Source organism: Humulus lupulus, chromosome 3, assembly GCF_963169125.1.
Source record: "Humulus lupulus chromosome 3, drHumLupu1.1, whole genome shotgun sequence".
In the NCBI taxonomy this organism is placed as follows: domain Eukaryota; kingdom Viridiplantae; phylum Streptophyta; class Magnoliopsida; order Rosales; family Cannabaceae; genus Humulus; species Humulus lupulus.
In genome coordinates, this window is record NC_084795.1 from 36,447,295 (window position 1) to 36,465,243 (window position 17,949).

The 17,949-nt window shown below is 33.9% G+C and overlaps 1 protein-coding gene across 1 annotated transcript; it reads left to right on the forward strand.

The window, feature by feature from the left end:
* The first annotated feature begins 7,703 nt into the window (after nt 1–7,703).
* On the forward strand, nt 7,704–12,640 carry LOC133823912 (uncharacterized). The gene is made up of 11 exons (XM_062256765.1): nt 7,704–7,760; nt 7,894–7,988; nt 8,177–8,194; nt 8,367–8,427; nt 8,526–8,624; nt 8,963–9,052; nt 9,362–9,911; nt 10,348–10,800; nt 10,946–11,124; nt 12,188–12,256; nt 12,611–12,640. The coding sequence occupies exons 1-11, from the start codon at nt 7,704–7,706 to the stop codon at nt 12,638–12,640; spliced, it is 1,701 nt and encodes a 566-aa protein (XP_062112749.1).
* The last annotated feature ends 5,309 nt before the right edge of the window (nt 12,641–17,949 follow it).

Below are 17,949 nucleotides of genomic sequence, written 5' to 3' on the forward strand. Positions count from 1 at the left end.
TGTGAACCAAATGTGAATTACGTGTGAACAAAATGTGAATTACATGTGAACAAAGTGTGAAGAATGTGTGTATCATGTGTGAATTATGTGTGAACCAATTGTGAGCCATGTGTGAACTAAGTGTGAAGCATGTGTGAACCAACTGTGAAGCATGCATGTGTGAACAATGTGTAAACCATATGTGAATGATGTGTGAACCAAGTGTGAATCATGTGTGAACCAAGTGTGAATCATGTGTGAACAATGTGTGATCTACGTGCTACATGTGAATCATGTGTGATCTACGTGTGAAGTATGTGTGAATGCAGTGACCTAAATCGTGGAAATCAATTGAAAATTCATCATCTCAACATAAAAATATTTATTTTCACAGATTTTTAGCCTAGAATAGTTCGAAAATTCCATATAAACTATTACACAAGACACCCATAACTTATAAATAAAAAACACTTACTCATTATCAAATCAAATGTTCAATCTTCTTCAAGTTTGGGAGATGATTTCTCTTTAATCTTCAATCTTCTTCAACTTGGGTGAAAAGAAAAAAAAGTCTGATAGATAACATCACTTTCCAAAGCTTCGTGAGAAGAAAAATGGTGATGATCTCTCTTTGATAATGATTTGAGAGAGAAGAGGTGTTTGTTCTCTTTATCAGAGAGAAGGAAGAGTAATAGAAATGGTGAGGAGGGCTGGTAGCTGAAAACAAAATGGGAAAAGGGAGGAAGAAGTCCTAATGTTAATAAGGGTAGCTTAGTCATTTCACATGGGTATAAGGTTAAAAACATGAGAAATATTAAAATGAGGTTAGAGTTAGTATTAGACTATTAATTAGGGTTAATTCATGGAGTTACCCTTTGGAAACAAAAAAAATAAAACTTGCAAGTAAATGATTAATTTTCATAATTTTGTAATATACAATAGAATTATTTTTAGAACATAATCTCATGTTTTGATATATATATATATATTGTGTAATTAATTTATTTTTATTATGTGTAAAAAATATGTATGGAAAAATATCAGTACTACCTACCTGATCACTTTACGATCTATATAAATACCTATGTAATCTCTTCATCAAGGTACACCCAAAGAACTTCTCATCATACAAATAAAGAGAAAGATGAAATACATTGGAAGTAGTCTTCTTCTCTTACCTTGTTCTTAGTGATAGTCCTTGCAGACGAAAGAGACGACCACAAATGTGGACCACCTGTAGGCAACCCTCCATGTGGAGACACTAGATGTTGCAGCATCCATAACTGGTGTGGTGGCGGATCTGACAACTACAAGGGTGGGAAATGCCGATACTAGTGCTGGTTCGTCGTACATAGTTCAAGTCACGATCTCCCTCGAGTGCTACACAATTAACAATGAAGGTATAAGCAAGATTGTAAGTGAATCAATTTATAACGAAATTTTTCAGCACATGAAGGATTTCCCTAGCCAAGGGTTCTACAACTACGACACTTTCCTCATTGTTGCTGCCTCTTTCCCTGGTTTTGTTACAACCGGTGATGTCACCACTCGTAAGAGAGAGCTAGCCACTTTTTAGGTCAAACTTCTCAAGCAACAACAGGTTGATTGTGTTAGAAATAATATAGTGGAGAAGAATGAAATATATATTAATATATTTAATTGAGAACATAAATGTAAAAATACAATAGAAAGAATAAACCAAAGGTTGAGGTACGTGAAACGCACTTTTCGTAAAACATATATGCCCCCTCTACCTGAACGGTGCTAGAGTATTCGTGAGCAACCACTTCCTAGGATACAATAGCTATCAAGCAGGACGAAAGCACCACTGCGTCTGCTTAGGCGAACTCGAAACAAACATTTCCTCTATCACCAGAAAATACTATAGAGACAAAAGAGAGAAAAAGAATAAGACTATTGTGCGTGATACTCAGATCTATGTGTCCTAGAATGAGAGGAGAAGCCTCCTTTTATAGGTTTCCTGGAAAGTTGAAAATGCGTGTGAATCAAGTGCATTAATGCCCAAATATCCGACAAATGTGGAATCTTAATTTATGAAAATCAATCAGAATTAATTACACTTATTATGCTAATATCAGCAGTTACCCAAAGTGATTTTATGAAAATCAATCAAAATTAATCATACTTATCCTGGTAATATCAGCTGTTATCCAAAGTGATTTTTGACAATCAATCAAAATTAATCACACAGTATACTAATATCTCAATTTTGACCAAATTAATTTGCTAAAATCAATTAGAATAAATCACACGATATTATGATAATCTCATCTTTAATCAAAGTGATTTGTTGTATCATTACCATTTTAGGCATCAATTTCTCATTCACTCAATTTTTTTTTCCAACAATCCCACACATGAATGAAATTGATCAACATTAAGAAATAATGACTCGACACGACTCGACGCAACAAGGTGATAAATTTCTATGATTGATATCTGTGTAGGATAAGTGGGTGTTAGCCTTTGAACCTTCCCTTGTGAGAATATATTTTCTTTACTAACTGATCAGTAGACGCGATGTCTTTGAACTATTCTATCATTTGTGTAAACGATGATATATCTCACACAAATATCTTTCTGGCATAGTTTCGGTTCTCATGGTTATGTTCATCTTGGCCGTGAACAACTGCCTGGTTCTATGAGAGGTTTTAGAGAATTGAGTCCCCAAAATTCTTCTTCGAAGCGGCCCCACTTCTCTCTCACATAGGTGACCTCTTATCTAAGAGTAATCTCGCATTACTCTGCTCGAACTTTCGATGCGTATGGGTCATTATAAGCTTAAGCTTAACCTCTTTTACAACGAGCATCACTATTTCACCATTGGAACGGGTAGGGGTAATCCCCCACAGTGATCCTACTCGGTCTCAATAACTAGGTTGTCCCATTGAACCTAGATTTGGGATCTCCGGTCAACTAGGTTGGGTTTCCTTTATGAGTAATGATATGTGCACCCAAAATATGCACCCAAACATTACACAGAGTGATGTAGCAATTTAGCCTAGCCAATCACATTTATTAAAACTGGGACCCACTGTTTTAAAAAATAGTGACACATCACTGTGTGTAATGTTTGGGTGCACATATCTGTAATGGCCCAACTATTTCTATGACCTTGAACCATTAGATCTACTATACATAGCTACTATTTTGGGAAAGATACATATGAAATAATATAACTTTATTAAATCTCAAAATATTGTATCAAATACATAATAATAGAAAATATGGCATGGGTACCCATTCTTTAAAAGAAAAACATAAACTTTAATTCAATTGTTTAAAAAAAACTAAATGCGGAAAAACATGATCTAAAAGACTAAATATAAATAACCTCATCATCGATCGACACGCAGTCCACTCAGTCCGTTCATCCTCAACACACATGCCAAGCTTCCAAGAATCCTTCCGCCTTCGTATCTAGTTTCCTGCATCACACTAAAAATAAAAATAAAGGAATGAGCCTAATGCCCAGCAAGGAAAACCTAACACATAACTCATATACATAAAATTCATAATGTAACATATAATAAAACATATCATAAACATATGCCACACATACTATAGTGGCCATTATTACTTGGGGTTCCATAACTAAACAAGTCATATGACCATTAGATTTGTGGGGCTTGCTAGCTAAGCAAGTCATATGCCCATAAATTTATTGGGGCTTGTTAGTGTACAGGTCATATGCCCAAGTCTACAAACATACACAATATAACATTTCATAACACAACATAACATATCACATATCATATAACATATAAAACCCTATCCTATTTTCCTTACCAATAATATACCGGGATGATGAGAACAAAGTCAGGATTTTGGAACACTCCTAAAAACCATAATATAGAGGTGAGTATACTAAAGAAAAGAGATGGAAAGAATAAACTACACCATCGAAACGATACTTACCAATGAAAACCTTAAGTTCGAAGAACTTAGATGCCTAACCAAGAATAGAAAAGACTGAGTTAGGATTGGAGTAGAGAAGAACTATAAGAATCAATACAGAAAGGAACTAGAATTAGGAATACCTTGAATGCTTCTATGACCGAACTATACCTCGAAACCGAAATACACTATAACCTTACTTCCCAAGTGTTTATTAAGCTTATAACCCCAATCCAAGTGTTTATCACTCTATAGTCTCACTAGCACATGGAAGGCTCTGATCAATGCTTGAAGAATGAATGAAAAGGCTTGGTGCTAGGTCCTATTTATAGAGTTCTAGGAATAAAAATCTTCTTTTTGGCTTTGAATAAAAATAATAAATTTAATTGAAAATATTTGAATATCCTTCAGCCAAAGGCTTAGGAATTGGTCAAATTTTTCAAAGAGATTTAAGGATTCAAAGCTTGATTTTTAAAATAATAAAAACAAATAGAATCCTAACTTCTAACTCTCTAAATCTCGTAACTCTAAACTCCCCTGCAGTAAAATTAACATATCTGGAGCTGTAGAACTCCGATTTGGACTCTCTTTATACCGTTAGAAAGCTAATTAAATTATCTACAACTTTTTAGACTATTTTTTCGAAATTCATCACATAACTAGGTCAAAAACAGGTCGGAAGTTACAGTACCCTAAAGTTACGAAAAATCTATTTACAACCTAATCCACAAATAAATAAAATTGTTACAAATATCATGCTCCTATCAGATTTTGGTGAAGACTAAGTCTTATATTTCTCTTATTTTATCATTAAAATAATAATTCCTTAATAATCATACATATGACAAGTGTCATATTCCTATTGGCTTTATCTAAACCGTAGGAATAACTATGCTCATGACAAGTGTCATATTCTTATTAGCTCTATCTAAACCTTAGGTTATAATAATTATCATATTAATAACCAGAAATATTAATCAAACCTTATGTTATAATTAATATTCTTAAACTATAGGTTAACCTTATAAAATCCATAACTATTGCTAGGAGTTTCCAACTAAGTCCCGGCTTGAACCAAAATCCATAGTAATGAACATACTATCACTAATTCTAGCTATTACTACTACTACTACTATCTAACTAGCTAAGTAAAGTTCTTGGACTCTACAATATCATTACTCTTCCTTTATATCGATCTTAATTTCCTTTGGGCTTAAGTCCCATTCCTTCTAATGTTTTTCCAACTTGATCTCTGTTTAATCCTTTGCTTAGCAGATCCAAAATGTTATCTTTTGACTACACATAATCAATCGAGATAACTCTAGTTGAGATCAGTTGTCTAACAGTATTATGTTGTCGACGTATGTGTCTAGACTTACTGTTATACAAAACATTTTGTGCCCGTCCAACTGTTGCTTGGTTATCACAATATATACATATTGTAGGCACAGATTTAGACCATTCTGGTATATCCTCCAAGAAATTACCACTACAACTAGGGGTGCACATGGGTTGAGTTGACTGGGTTGAATGTGTTTTAATGATCTAACCCAACTATATCGGCCTAAATAAATCATAACCCATTCAAAATATTTTTATTGTACAACCCAATGGGTTGGGTTGAACCTAATTTTAAAATTAATGTCAAATTTAATTTTAAAAAACAATAAATCATATCCTTCATTAATTCTCGGAAACATATTTAAACTTAAAATATGAGACTTAAGATATTATACTCATTCATTCTATTAAATACAAACTGAACTTGAAAAAACTTAAAGTAAACTAAAAAGTTTGGAATTCATCAATCAACTGGTTGTCTTGGTATTCCTTCTTCTTTGTTGTTGCCTTCACTTTTGTTGGATTGTCTACAATTTAGAAAACAACATTTACTCAATTTATTGAAAACAAATAAGCATAAAGAAAAAACACTAACAGAGACTAGCAAAACAAATCAGTCTCGGTTGTAAAATTGTAGAATTGTAAACTTGTAATATTGAACTATTTTTATTAATTACAAATAACAAAGACAAACAACAATAACGTGAATATCAAATTAAAATATTAGCAGCAAGCAAAAGCAGCCATAATCCATAACTGCACAGAACAACTCCTTTTACACTTTGCATCTTTGTTATTACAATAATAAAATACATTTAATCACATTGCAGAAAAATAAACAGAAATAAAAATAAAATAATCACATTTAAATATGATATAAGAAAACATGGCCCTTTACTTTATTTTAGATGTAATTGTAAAACAATATGGAACTAAATGACATAAATCTATAAATATTGTTGATATGCTTATCAAAACAAAGATTTTGTTTCCAGGAGGTTTTGCAATGTGTTGCGTTAAACAATAAGAGGTAATAATCATACCAAATGGAAACAAATTGAACCAACCTTTCCAATCAATGCAAGACCAATAATAGCATTCACATTCTCAACATCCTACATGTACCACAAAAACTAGCAAATTAAATACACATAAAAAAAACTATCGAATAGATCAATTAAGTATGTAGTGAAACTGGGAAAGTGTTCGTGACCTTAACCAAGCCTTTTCCAAGGTAGTCTTATTCTCCATCCCTTAGCTCAAGAGTCTCGTACACTCCTAGTTAAACAAAAAAGTAACACAAAGTAGCTGAATCCCTATCCTAAGAAAAGTTTATCTGAACAATAGAGCCCATAAAACTAATTTTACAAACAGAGCATATCAACAGAATTAGTTTCAACAACAATAAATATAATACAAATAGCATATCAAACATACAAATATAGAAAATAAAAATAAAATACCTCTCACTTTTCTCCTTTGCAAAACCACAAATATGAGTATTGGAATAGTGTTATTTGTTCTATCAGTTTTCTTTCCCTTAGTTCATAAAATAGAATTAACGTATGAACTAAACTTGTAAAAAGTATCATATTAACAATACTAAATACAAAAGTAATTCATAGAAAAAAATGGTTACTATTAGTGAGTGATCTAGGTGTGTAGGATCATGTGGCTTAGTGTGGAGGTGTCATAACAAGAATGGTGGTTGTGGCTGACTAAGGTGATTGCCTGCTTGCCGTCGCCACCTGGGTTGCTGCCGGTTGTGTGTTTTGTGGGATGAGGCTGATTGTAAGAGAGAAATAATTATTGAGACATGAGTGTGTAAGTGTTTGAAGTGAGACAAAATTTGAAAGTGAAAAATTAGTTTAGGGTTTCAATGGGGGTGGTAAAATATGGTTATATATAATACAGGATACGTCTATGTTGTAGGTTATATAAAAAAAATTAAAGAAAAAAAGGAAAACTAACTAACGAGCTGAATGGATTGGATTGGGTCACAAAAGTCTCAAACTGTAGCCAAGCCATACAGATTTGGCTTATGCATGTTCATGTCGAGTGGGATTCGACCCACTACAAATACAACCCTTTGGCCCAAAAAATGGGTTGCGTTGGTTGGGTTAGTCAGCCCAGTTCTTCACTTATCCCTAATCTCTCTCTCAAATCCCTAATCTCTACCAGTGCATGCCTCTCTCTCTCTCTCCCCCTCACGCAATCTTACATTTCTCTCTCCCTCGCTCTTTCTCTCATTCTCTCTCTCACAGTCTCTCGACTTTCTCACCCTCGCGCCGTTGAAGCACACCACGACCACACCCCTGCTGAAGCCTCCTTCACGCCGGTACTCACGCAGCTGAAGCACACCACGACCACGCCGGTAATCCAAGATTGAAGTGAAGAAAGTAGAGTCAAATATAGCTGAAGCCTTGGAAGCAAATAATTTAGAAATTGAACCACTTTTCGGTTCCATGGATGTAGTTAAGAAACAAACTGCTTTGTTGGAAGGAAATCTTGCATCTCTGCAGGTTCAACACATTTACATTCTATCTCCTTTATCTCCCTCTCATTTTTTTCCATATATTAGATTGTTCATATTGTTCTTGATTTCTAATTTTGACAACTTGAAGTTTTGATAACAACCCGATATTATTTTACCAGGCAAACAGAATGATGCAGGTCAGTGTGATTCTTTCTCTCACATGGCATTATTTTCATTTATACTCTTGCTCATGCTGCTTTTATTCTGAGATTCTGTAAGGAATGGGAACGTATATATTAGGCTTTATGAGAGGAGCTAGCTTCTGTAGAACGAATAGCAGAGGAAGAACGTGTTGCACGCAATGCAACGAAAGTCGTTTGTACCAGACAGTACTATTGTTTTTTAATTTTTATTTCATTTTCATTCTATTTGTTTTTTATTGATTTTTTTTATTATTGACAGGCTTCTATGGAAAGGGAGGTAGAATTGGAACATAGAGCCTAAGAGGCTTCCACTGCCCTTGCAAGGATACAGGTAATGTAAGGACTCTTTTTGGTTGTCACTTATTGTCGTGATAAATTAAAGAACTTGTTAATGTTATGTGCCTGCTGCTTGGAATGATTGCTTATTTTCTGGCTTTGTTACAAAACAGGACATCTCTTGAGAGGACTGCAAAGGCAGCGGAGCTCGAGCAAAAGATGGCTCCGCTTGAGGTAGTGAAAAATACTATAATACTTATATCTCTTTATTTACCCTTCCTAGGATAGTATCAATGTTATCAAGTTCTTGGTAAAACATAATATGTAATTAGGTTGGATGTGCAAATTTGAATCAAGAGCTGCAAGATATGGAAGCTCGTGTACGGCGAGGGCAAAATAAGTTACCAGAAGAGGCAAATCAAGCAATTCAGGTATACCTTTTGTTACTGTAAAGCAGAACACTAGTATCTAAATACTTTTACTTGTGACCCTGACAAGACATTGGGTGTTGCTTATTAATTTTTCCAGTCATTTTGTTTTTTTTTTCTTGATTAAGAAGGAAAAGAACTTCAAGATAGATGGTCAAGCTCATTTTTTACTTGGAAAAATAACCATGATGGTCAAGCTTGCATATACTCCAAGATAGATCATGTTTTTACTAATGAGGATTGGTTGGACTTTTTTCCAAATATTTCAGCTGTGTTTCGTTGGGAAACAATTTCTGACCATTGTTCTTGTATTATTTCTTCCACTTCTTTCGAGAATATAGGTATCAAACTATTTCGGTTCTACAATTTTTGGACAGACTATAAAGAGTTCAAAAAGGTGGTGCTGGAAAGCTGGAGAAAATCGATCAGTGGTACTGGTTCGAAGGCTATTTATTTGAAAATCATGAGGCTTAAACACAGTTTGAAGAAGTTTAATAGGGATATTGTTAGGGGATATAAGTGTGAACTATCAGAAAGCTAAGGATAGTTACCAGGAAGCTTAACTCCAAGCTAAGAAACATCCCAGGGACCCTGTTTTCCAAGAGGTAGAAGTGGCTGCTACTGTAGCTTTCAATGTTCAGGAACAAATGTATCACAGTTTTTTTATTCAAAGAAGTAAAATTACTTGGTTGAGGAAGGGAGATGCAAATACCTATTATTTTCATGCTTGCTTGAAAAAGCGTAAAGAAGAGAACAGAATAGCCACCTATCTAACTGAGCAAGGTAGATTAGTTGATCATTTTCCTGATGTTGTGTCTTATTTCTTGGACCACTTTAGAAGTTTTATGGGCAGCCCTAGCTTTGCCACTACGAAGATCAACTTACAATGTATTGAGATGAGCAATAAACTCTCGGTTGAGCAGCAACTTGCTCTCTTGAAATCGTTCTCTCCTAAGGAAATTAGAACAACATTTTTTAGCATTCCCAACAATAAGTCCCTGGGACCTGATGGGTTTGGTTCTGATTTCTTCTTAGCTTTATGGCTTGACATTGGAGGAGACATTTGTAGAGCATTTGGTAATTTCTTTGAGACGGGGCATTTTCCAGCCGAGCTTCATAATACAACCATTTCCTTGGTCCCTAAAATAGATACCTCTGCAAGGGCAGTGGACTATAGGCCCATTGCTTGTTGTTCCACAATCTACAAGTGTGTTTCTAAATTACTGTGTTCCCATCTGGCCAAGGCCCTTCCTGGTTTAGTTCAACAGAACCAAGGTGCCTTTGTTCAAGGTAGATCGATTGCTCAAAATATCTTGATACTTCAAGACTTAATCAAGAATTATGGAAGGAAAACTACCTCTCCTAGATGTGCCATCAAAATTGACTTAAGTAAAGCTTATGACACTGTAGATTGGTGGTTCCTTGAAGACCTTTTGAAGTCCTTATGTTTCCCTATGAGGTTTATAGGTTGGATTATCATCTGTCTAAAAAACACAACTTACTCCTTGCTTATGAATGGAAGAGTTCAATGTAGCTTCAAAAGGTGAGAAAGGGCTGTGACAAGGAGATCCTATATCTCCTCTTCTGTTTGTCCTAATAATGGAGCATCTAACTCAGAGACTTCAACTGGCAGCTCAGAGTTCTACATTTAGATATCACCCTATGTGTAAAAGCCTTAAACTTCTAAGTCTTTGCTTTGCTGATGACTTGATTTTGTTTTGCAAAGGGATTCAATCTTCTGTTAAGGTGCTAAAAGCAACTCTAAATGGGTTTAGTTCTGCTACAGGGCTCAAAGTTAATACAAGAAAATCCCACATTTATTTTGGGGGAGTGGCTGCAGCAGATAGAGAGACCATTGCTCATGAGATTCAACTTACTGAAGGGTCTTTTCCTCTCAAATACTTGGGAGTTCCTATGCGGCCTACTAAGTGGAAACCTGAGGATTGTGGCACTGTTATCAAAAAGATAAAATTGAGGTTACATAATTGGGGTAGTAGGCATCTTTCTTTTGCGGGCATAATTGAACTTATTCATTCAGTGTTTGGTCTTCGCAATTACTGGATGAGCATATTTGTTCTTCCCCAAAGTGTTGTTAAGGAAGTTGAGAAGCTTTGTCGTGGCTTTCTTTGGGGTCTCAATGGCAATAGAAGTAAGATTCACATAGCCTCTTTGGAAGAAAGTATGTCTCCCAAAGACCTATGGTGGTCTCAGTTTCAGGGATGGATCCAATTGGAACCGTGCTATTCTAGGTAAATATATTTGGGCCATTTCTGAGAAACATGATTTGCTATGGGTCAAGTGGATTAACTCTGTTTACTTGAAAGACTCCACCTTTTGGGATCACAAACTGAATTCAGATTTGAGTTGGTATTGGAGAAAACTTTGTCACTTGCGGGGAAAATTTAGCCAAACTGAAGTGAGAGCGGCTGGTTTAACAGGGAAGTTTAGAGCTTCTAAACTCTATAACAGCTCTGTTTGCCAACATCAGGTTGACTATCATCAGGTAGTTTGGTGCATGATATCTCTCCCTAAACATAGATTCTTACTTTGGCAAGTTGTGAACTCTCACCATCTTACTAGAGATCTCATGATCAGGTTTTGTATTCCACTTGATTCAATTTTATGTCCTGTTTGTGGTCTCTATAATGAAAGTCACACTCATCTCTTCTTTGAGTGCTATCTATCGCAGAATGTGACTGATTTAATTTTCAGCTGGATGGGATTTAGAGCTTGACCTCTTGAGTTTACTGGGTGGAATAATTGGCTTGCTAGTAGAGGAACAAGGATCATTCCTTCTATCAACTATATGACCCTTGCTGCTGTTGTTTATAATCTCTGGAGGAATCGAAATAGATGCATTTTTATGGATTTTCCTGGACTTCTAGTTGTATAGCTAAAGATATAAAGAGTATAGTTCATTACAGATTATTCATTGTTAAGAATAGGAAGGTGACAATACAAGAACAAAGATTTATAGAAAGAATTAATATGCAATTAGTTTGGGTGGGGAGCTAGTGAGCTCTTTGTTTGTATAGTTTCAGATTGGTTGTATTGGTCAAGTCATTTTGTTACTTTATTTTTTTTATGCATTTTTTAATTAAAAATATGTTGGGGAATCAACTTAAGCCATTAGATATAGAACGTATTTCTCATTATCGATAAAAAGGCTATTTATAAATATTTACACTAAAAAAAGTTGGTTTTATGAATATTACGTTACTTGAACTGCTTAGTCCTTTAGCAGTAGCAGTAATAAACAGTCATTATTCAATTGTTTTATAAATATTATAGCATTGAATCTTTTTATTATTTTAGTAGCAGTAATAAATTACAATTACTTACCAATAAAAAACTACATAAGATTCAGGCCTGGCAAGAGGAATGGAACATGCTCGCTTAGGTCAGAGGGATGCTGAGAGCAATTATCTGTACGTAAGAATCTCCTCTTTTCATCCAGTACAATGTCCTTATATATCTGTATGTTCCTTTTGAGTTCGATATTCCTAAGACTGTAGGGGGCCTGTTAATAATTTGTGATCATACTATTTTCTCGGTAAAAAATTTAGGCTGAAGTGCAAAAAATGAGAGTTCAAATGGCTGCCATGAAGAGGGATGCTGAGCATTATTCACGTCAGGTATTCTTATTGATTATCCAATTTATCACTTTCTTTTCTTGAATGTGCCATTCGATATTCTTTTATTTATTTATAGGTGTTGTTCATCGTGAATCTAGTGATTATAGTTTGTTTCGAGGATTTCCATAAACAGTTGCGCCACCTAGAGTGAACGCATATCCACTCGTACCTTTCGAGGCATGGATCGAAGATATCTAGATTGCGTCACTGTATCCTTCAAGAACAGCGGGATCTCTGGTATAGTTCAACCTATAGTTACAAGTATACCACATGTACCTAAGTACCCTTGTAATTTCCTTCCACTGTTCAACACCTGAATTACTTGTTAATCGACTTAAAGTACTTATAATGTAGGAAATATCTGGTCTTGTACAATTCATCTAGTACATTAGACTACCTATCACTCCAGCATACTCAGCTTGAGAGACATTGTCGCCTTTATTCTTGGACAGATGATGACTTATGTCAATTAGTGTTCTGGACACACTAGAATCATTCTTACCAAATTTGTCAAGAATCTTGTCCACATAGTGTGACTGACTCAAACCAAGTCCAACTGGAGTCCTTGTAATCTTTATTCCTAAAATTACATCAGCAAGTCCCATGTCCTTCATGTCAAACCTTGAGTTCAACATATCTTTGGTAGATTTTGCAATTCGTTGGTTGCTTCCGACAATGAGTTATCATCTGCATACAAACAAAGAATAATATATCCATTGTTTTTTTTTTAATATAAACACATTTGTCACACTCATTGATTTTGAAGCTACTTGTCATCATGACACTGTCAAATTTTCCATGCCATTTCTTTGGAGCTTGCTTAAGTTCATACAAGGACTTTATCAATTTGCACACTTTCCTTTCTTTTCCTAAAGCTACAAAACCCTCAGGCTGTTCCATGTAGATCTTCTCCCTCAACATCCCCATATAGAAAGAGAGTTTTTACGTCCATTTGATGGACTTAAAGATTTCGCAATACGGAAATTGCCAAAACCATGCTTGTAAAATTTATTCTCATCATAGGAGAATACATGTCAAAGTTGTCATGACTTTTTTTTTTTTTGTTTGTAACCTATTACTACAAGTCTAGCCTTATAATTATCACTTGTTCCATCTGTTTTCATTTTCCGTTTGAAAGTCCACTTAGACCCTAAAGGTTTACATCTGGGAGGGAGGTCAACAAATTCCAAAGTGTGATTATGCATGATGGAATCAATTTTGAATCTTATGGCTTCCTTCCATAAATGACCCTCAGTAGAGTGAACATCATCTTTATATGTTCGAGGTTCTGCCTCTACCATATAAGTTAGAAAATCTGGTCCAAAAGAAGATTTTATCCTTGCACTTTTGCTTCGTCTTGGCTCTACTTGGACTTCTTCACTATCCTCTTCTATTTCATGATCATGGATATTCTCATCCATAGTCTCAAATGTTCATTTAGAAGAACTTGGTCCAACCCCATTAGGCTTGCAAGGAAATACATGTTCAAAGAACAATGCATTTTTGGGTTCCATTATTGTATTCTTGTGGATGTCAGTTTTTTTAGACTCGTCGACAAGAAATAGATATGCGTTGCTATTTTGCGCATAGCCAATGAAAATAGAATCAATGGTTTTAGGACCTATTTTCATATTCTTTTGCAATGGTACTATCACCTTTGCAAGACACACCCACACTTTTAAGTACTTGTAAGAAGGTAGCCTACCTTTCCAAAGTTCATAGGGCGTCTTTTGCTTTTTCTTTTTGGGAATCTTATTTAAAAGATAGTTAGTCAACAAAATGGCTTCGCCCCACATGTTCTGTGGCAATCCAGAACATATTAGCATAGCAATTATCATATCATTTAGAGTGCAATTTTTTTGTTCTGCCACTCCATTGATTGAGGAGAAGAGGGTGGCTTCACCTCGTCAATATATGATTCTGTGTTGTGCACAAAATTCACCAAAAGGTTGTACGTATTTACCACCATAGTCACTTCTTACCGTCTTAATTTTCTTACTAAGTTTATTTTCAACCTCTTGCTTATATCGAGTAAATTTCTCCATAGCTTCATCCTTATTTTTTAGCAAGTATACATAACAATACTTCCTACTATCATCAATGAAAGTAATAAAGTGCTTGTTATCTCCTCTTGTTTGAGAAAACTTTAAATCACAAATGTCATTGTGAATTAAATCAAGGGGTTCAATGTTTCTTTCAACCGTTTAGAACGATGACCTGGTTAGTTTTTCATCTACACAAGTTTCACACTTATGTTTGGAATCAATATTAAACGAGGGTATGGAGAATCAAGTTTTTTTCCCTCAAATTGCTGAATGTAATCAAGGTAAATTTTAAGAAGAAAAAAATAGCCTTGTTGAAATTCATAACAAATCTATATATATGAGAGAAGTTATAAGAGACAGTAAAACAAATATTATACTTTATTTGCTACAATTCATATATTAAGTGTAAAAAAAAATTTAGAAAATATTAAGTATGCTTTGCTACAAAAAAAATTAGTCACTAACAAATATTATTTTGCTATTGAATAAGGAAGTTAAAAGTTGGTGCTAAAAACATAATTTCCTACTAAATAAAGTGGTAGCAAAACAAATTATTTTGCTACTAAAGACAAATGATAGCTAAATTAGTAGTAAAAAAAAATAATATTTTAATACTAAAGAAATATGGTAGCTAACTTGGGAGATAAAAAAGAAAATTTGCAACACAAAAAAATAGTAGCTAAAAATTGGTTGCTAAAAAAATTATTTTGCTACGAAAGAAACATAGTAGCAAAATTGGTAGCAAAAAAATTAATATTTTGCTACCAAAAATTATTAGTGGCGAAAGGGAAAACTAACTACTAAATATTTTGGTAATAGAAATATTCAGTCTTATTTGTTTAGAATTTACTACTAAGACATTTCACTACTAAAATTTGGTAGCAAAATAATATTTTTTACTACCAATAATATTTTGTAGTTAAAAATCATTTTTCTTGTAGTGTGACTTGATCCAAAACTCCACTATGAATGGGAGAAGACACAAAGCTAGGGTCGACTCCACTATGAAGGCATTGCAAAGAATAAACGAAAGATTCTCTAGTGTTGGCTGGGAGGGAAAGAAGAAAGGGAAGAGAATAGAGAGGGATGAGAAAGAGAAGAAAAAATAATTTTATTTATATTTTAATATTAAATTTAATTTTGTTGATGCCATTTTTCGTCAACATAGAATTGAAGAACAATTATATATAAATAAAATTATATATAAGAAGAGCAAATTGAAGAACAACTAAGAAGCTGAGCTTTTCAATCATATATAAAAGATAAACCCTCAACTTATAAGTCGAGCTTTTCAATTTGATATAATGGATAAACTCTCGACTTATAAGCCGAGGTTTTCAATCAGGTATAACAAATAAACAATCACTACTTAACATAGGTATGCACAACGCAATCAACATGTTTAATAAAACATTCTAAGCATGGTTATAACCATGTTCGATATCTAGGGCTCGAGCCATAACCACGGTCCATGTCCAGTTTTCTTACCTCAGGTCCTGAGTGAATAACGTATGACAACCCCGAGTGCAGTCCTTTCCTCCCGAGCATAACGATTCACTATCTGCTAAGAACAATTCTCAGCTGTTTTCCTAAGCTTACAAGCCTCCAATCTCAACCACAACTTCAATTCCCACCAAGGATTGCTCTAGACTCAAGATTTCTCTTCAAAGTCAAATGAACTTCACCAAAGAGAGAGAGAGAGTTTTTATTTATTTTTTTAAAAATCTGAGTTGATAAACTCAGCTGATTAAGATAAACCCATGGTCCAAATGACCAAAATTTCCTCACTCACTTAATTCGCTCTAAAAGTCTTTCCAGGCCAAAGATGTCATGTCGACTCTTTAATTTTCGCTCTATAATCAAAATTTCCAGATAATTTTGGTAAACACAGGATATTATTATTTTTCCCAAAACACGACTCATACTCCAATAAGTCTTTGTGACTCACCGAATTACCAAAATACCCCTTGCTCAACCCGAGCCGGGTATTAATCCTCGTTGTGACTAAACCTCTATATTGCTCAAAAGAACCAACTCCTGTTGAATATCTTAAATATATACACATAATAATGTGATCTTGATCAAATAATATCATATAATTACAAGTATACCCTCAAATTGTCAAAATTACAAATATTCCTCTTCAAATAAAAGAGGGTCTATTTCGCACATTTAATACAATTACCTCGAATCGTACTAAAATGGTTAGTATATTCGATCCCGAGCCTTAGGAAAAGAAACCCCTGAGCCTAACCCTTGAAAAACTCCTCCCTAGTACAAAACTCATGAAATTCACATAATCAAATAAATATCAAATTAAATCACATATTAATACATAATAATCAAATAATTCATTCACCACCCCTAATCAAGGCACTAAGCCTTCATTCAGAACTTTGGGACGTTACAAAAATGGACATCAAAGAAGCATTTTTAATGGCTATCTTAATGAGACCATTAACTTATATCCATCAGAATGATTTAAAGTACTTGGACAAGAAAGTCAACAAGCTGACACTACAAGAAAAAATGCTTTTAATAACACCGAAAATGTGTTATCAAAACATACGATAACACTTTCTGATGTGTTAAGACTGACTATGTTATCGTAGGTCAGGGTACTTTACATAACACTTTATCAGTGTTATACAAATGTCTTATTGTACTGTCAACGATAAAACAATTTCTGTGTTATTTTAATATATAGATAAGTGTTGAATTATGTTATTTATAGTCGATTATATAACACTTTTTTTGTGTTATACTACACTTTAGTATAACATTTTTTTTGTGTTATATTGCACTTTAGTATAACACTTTTTTCTTGTTGTACTACACTTTAGTATAACACATTATTTGTGTTATATAATGAAGTTTGCATAACATAATTCTTTGCATAAAAAGTGTTATTGTAATATATATTATAACTCAATTTTCGTATTATTGTTATTCTATTATATTTTAATTTTTTTTATATAATTAAAATTAGCTTTCTTATATATACTAGCATCATCAAATGAACTTGATTTTCAAATAACAAAAAGTAAGAACATTCTACATTGAATTAACAATCCACAATTTAGTTTAAAACATTCAACATTGTCATCAACAACAAAATATTCTTTAATTATTCAAGGATTCTAAAAGATACTACTTTCAACACAAAGAAATAAACAAAGTTACTACTTTCAAGGAGTCTTAAGTATCCTTTTATACTTCGCTTGTCATATCTGCAAAATAAACAAAGAAATATTTTATTGTTATTATCTAGCATCACAAATTACTTCAAGAAAAATGCTATGGAAATTATATCCAAGAAAGGACACCACATACAAAATAATGGATTCACAACTACACCAAAGCAAACAAAGAAACCAAACACTAAATTATAAGACATTAGTTATTTTTTGAGTATGAAAATGTACCTCTTGAAATAACGTTTTTAGAAGGCCATGCAACTGTGGAACCAACTGCTTCTTATATTGTAAGAATCGCATGATTAGGATGAAATAAGTAAGATTATGGTACAATAGCAACATCAACCCATACTCGCATAAAGTCTAGTCCAAGAGGCTTTCCATGTACAGTTATCTTTGGATCACTAGAATCCCAATGACCTTCAGCAACAATTGCATCTGCCTAGTCAAG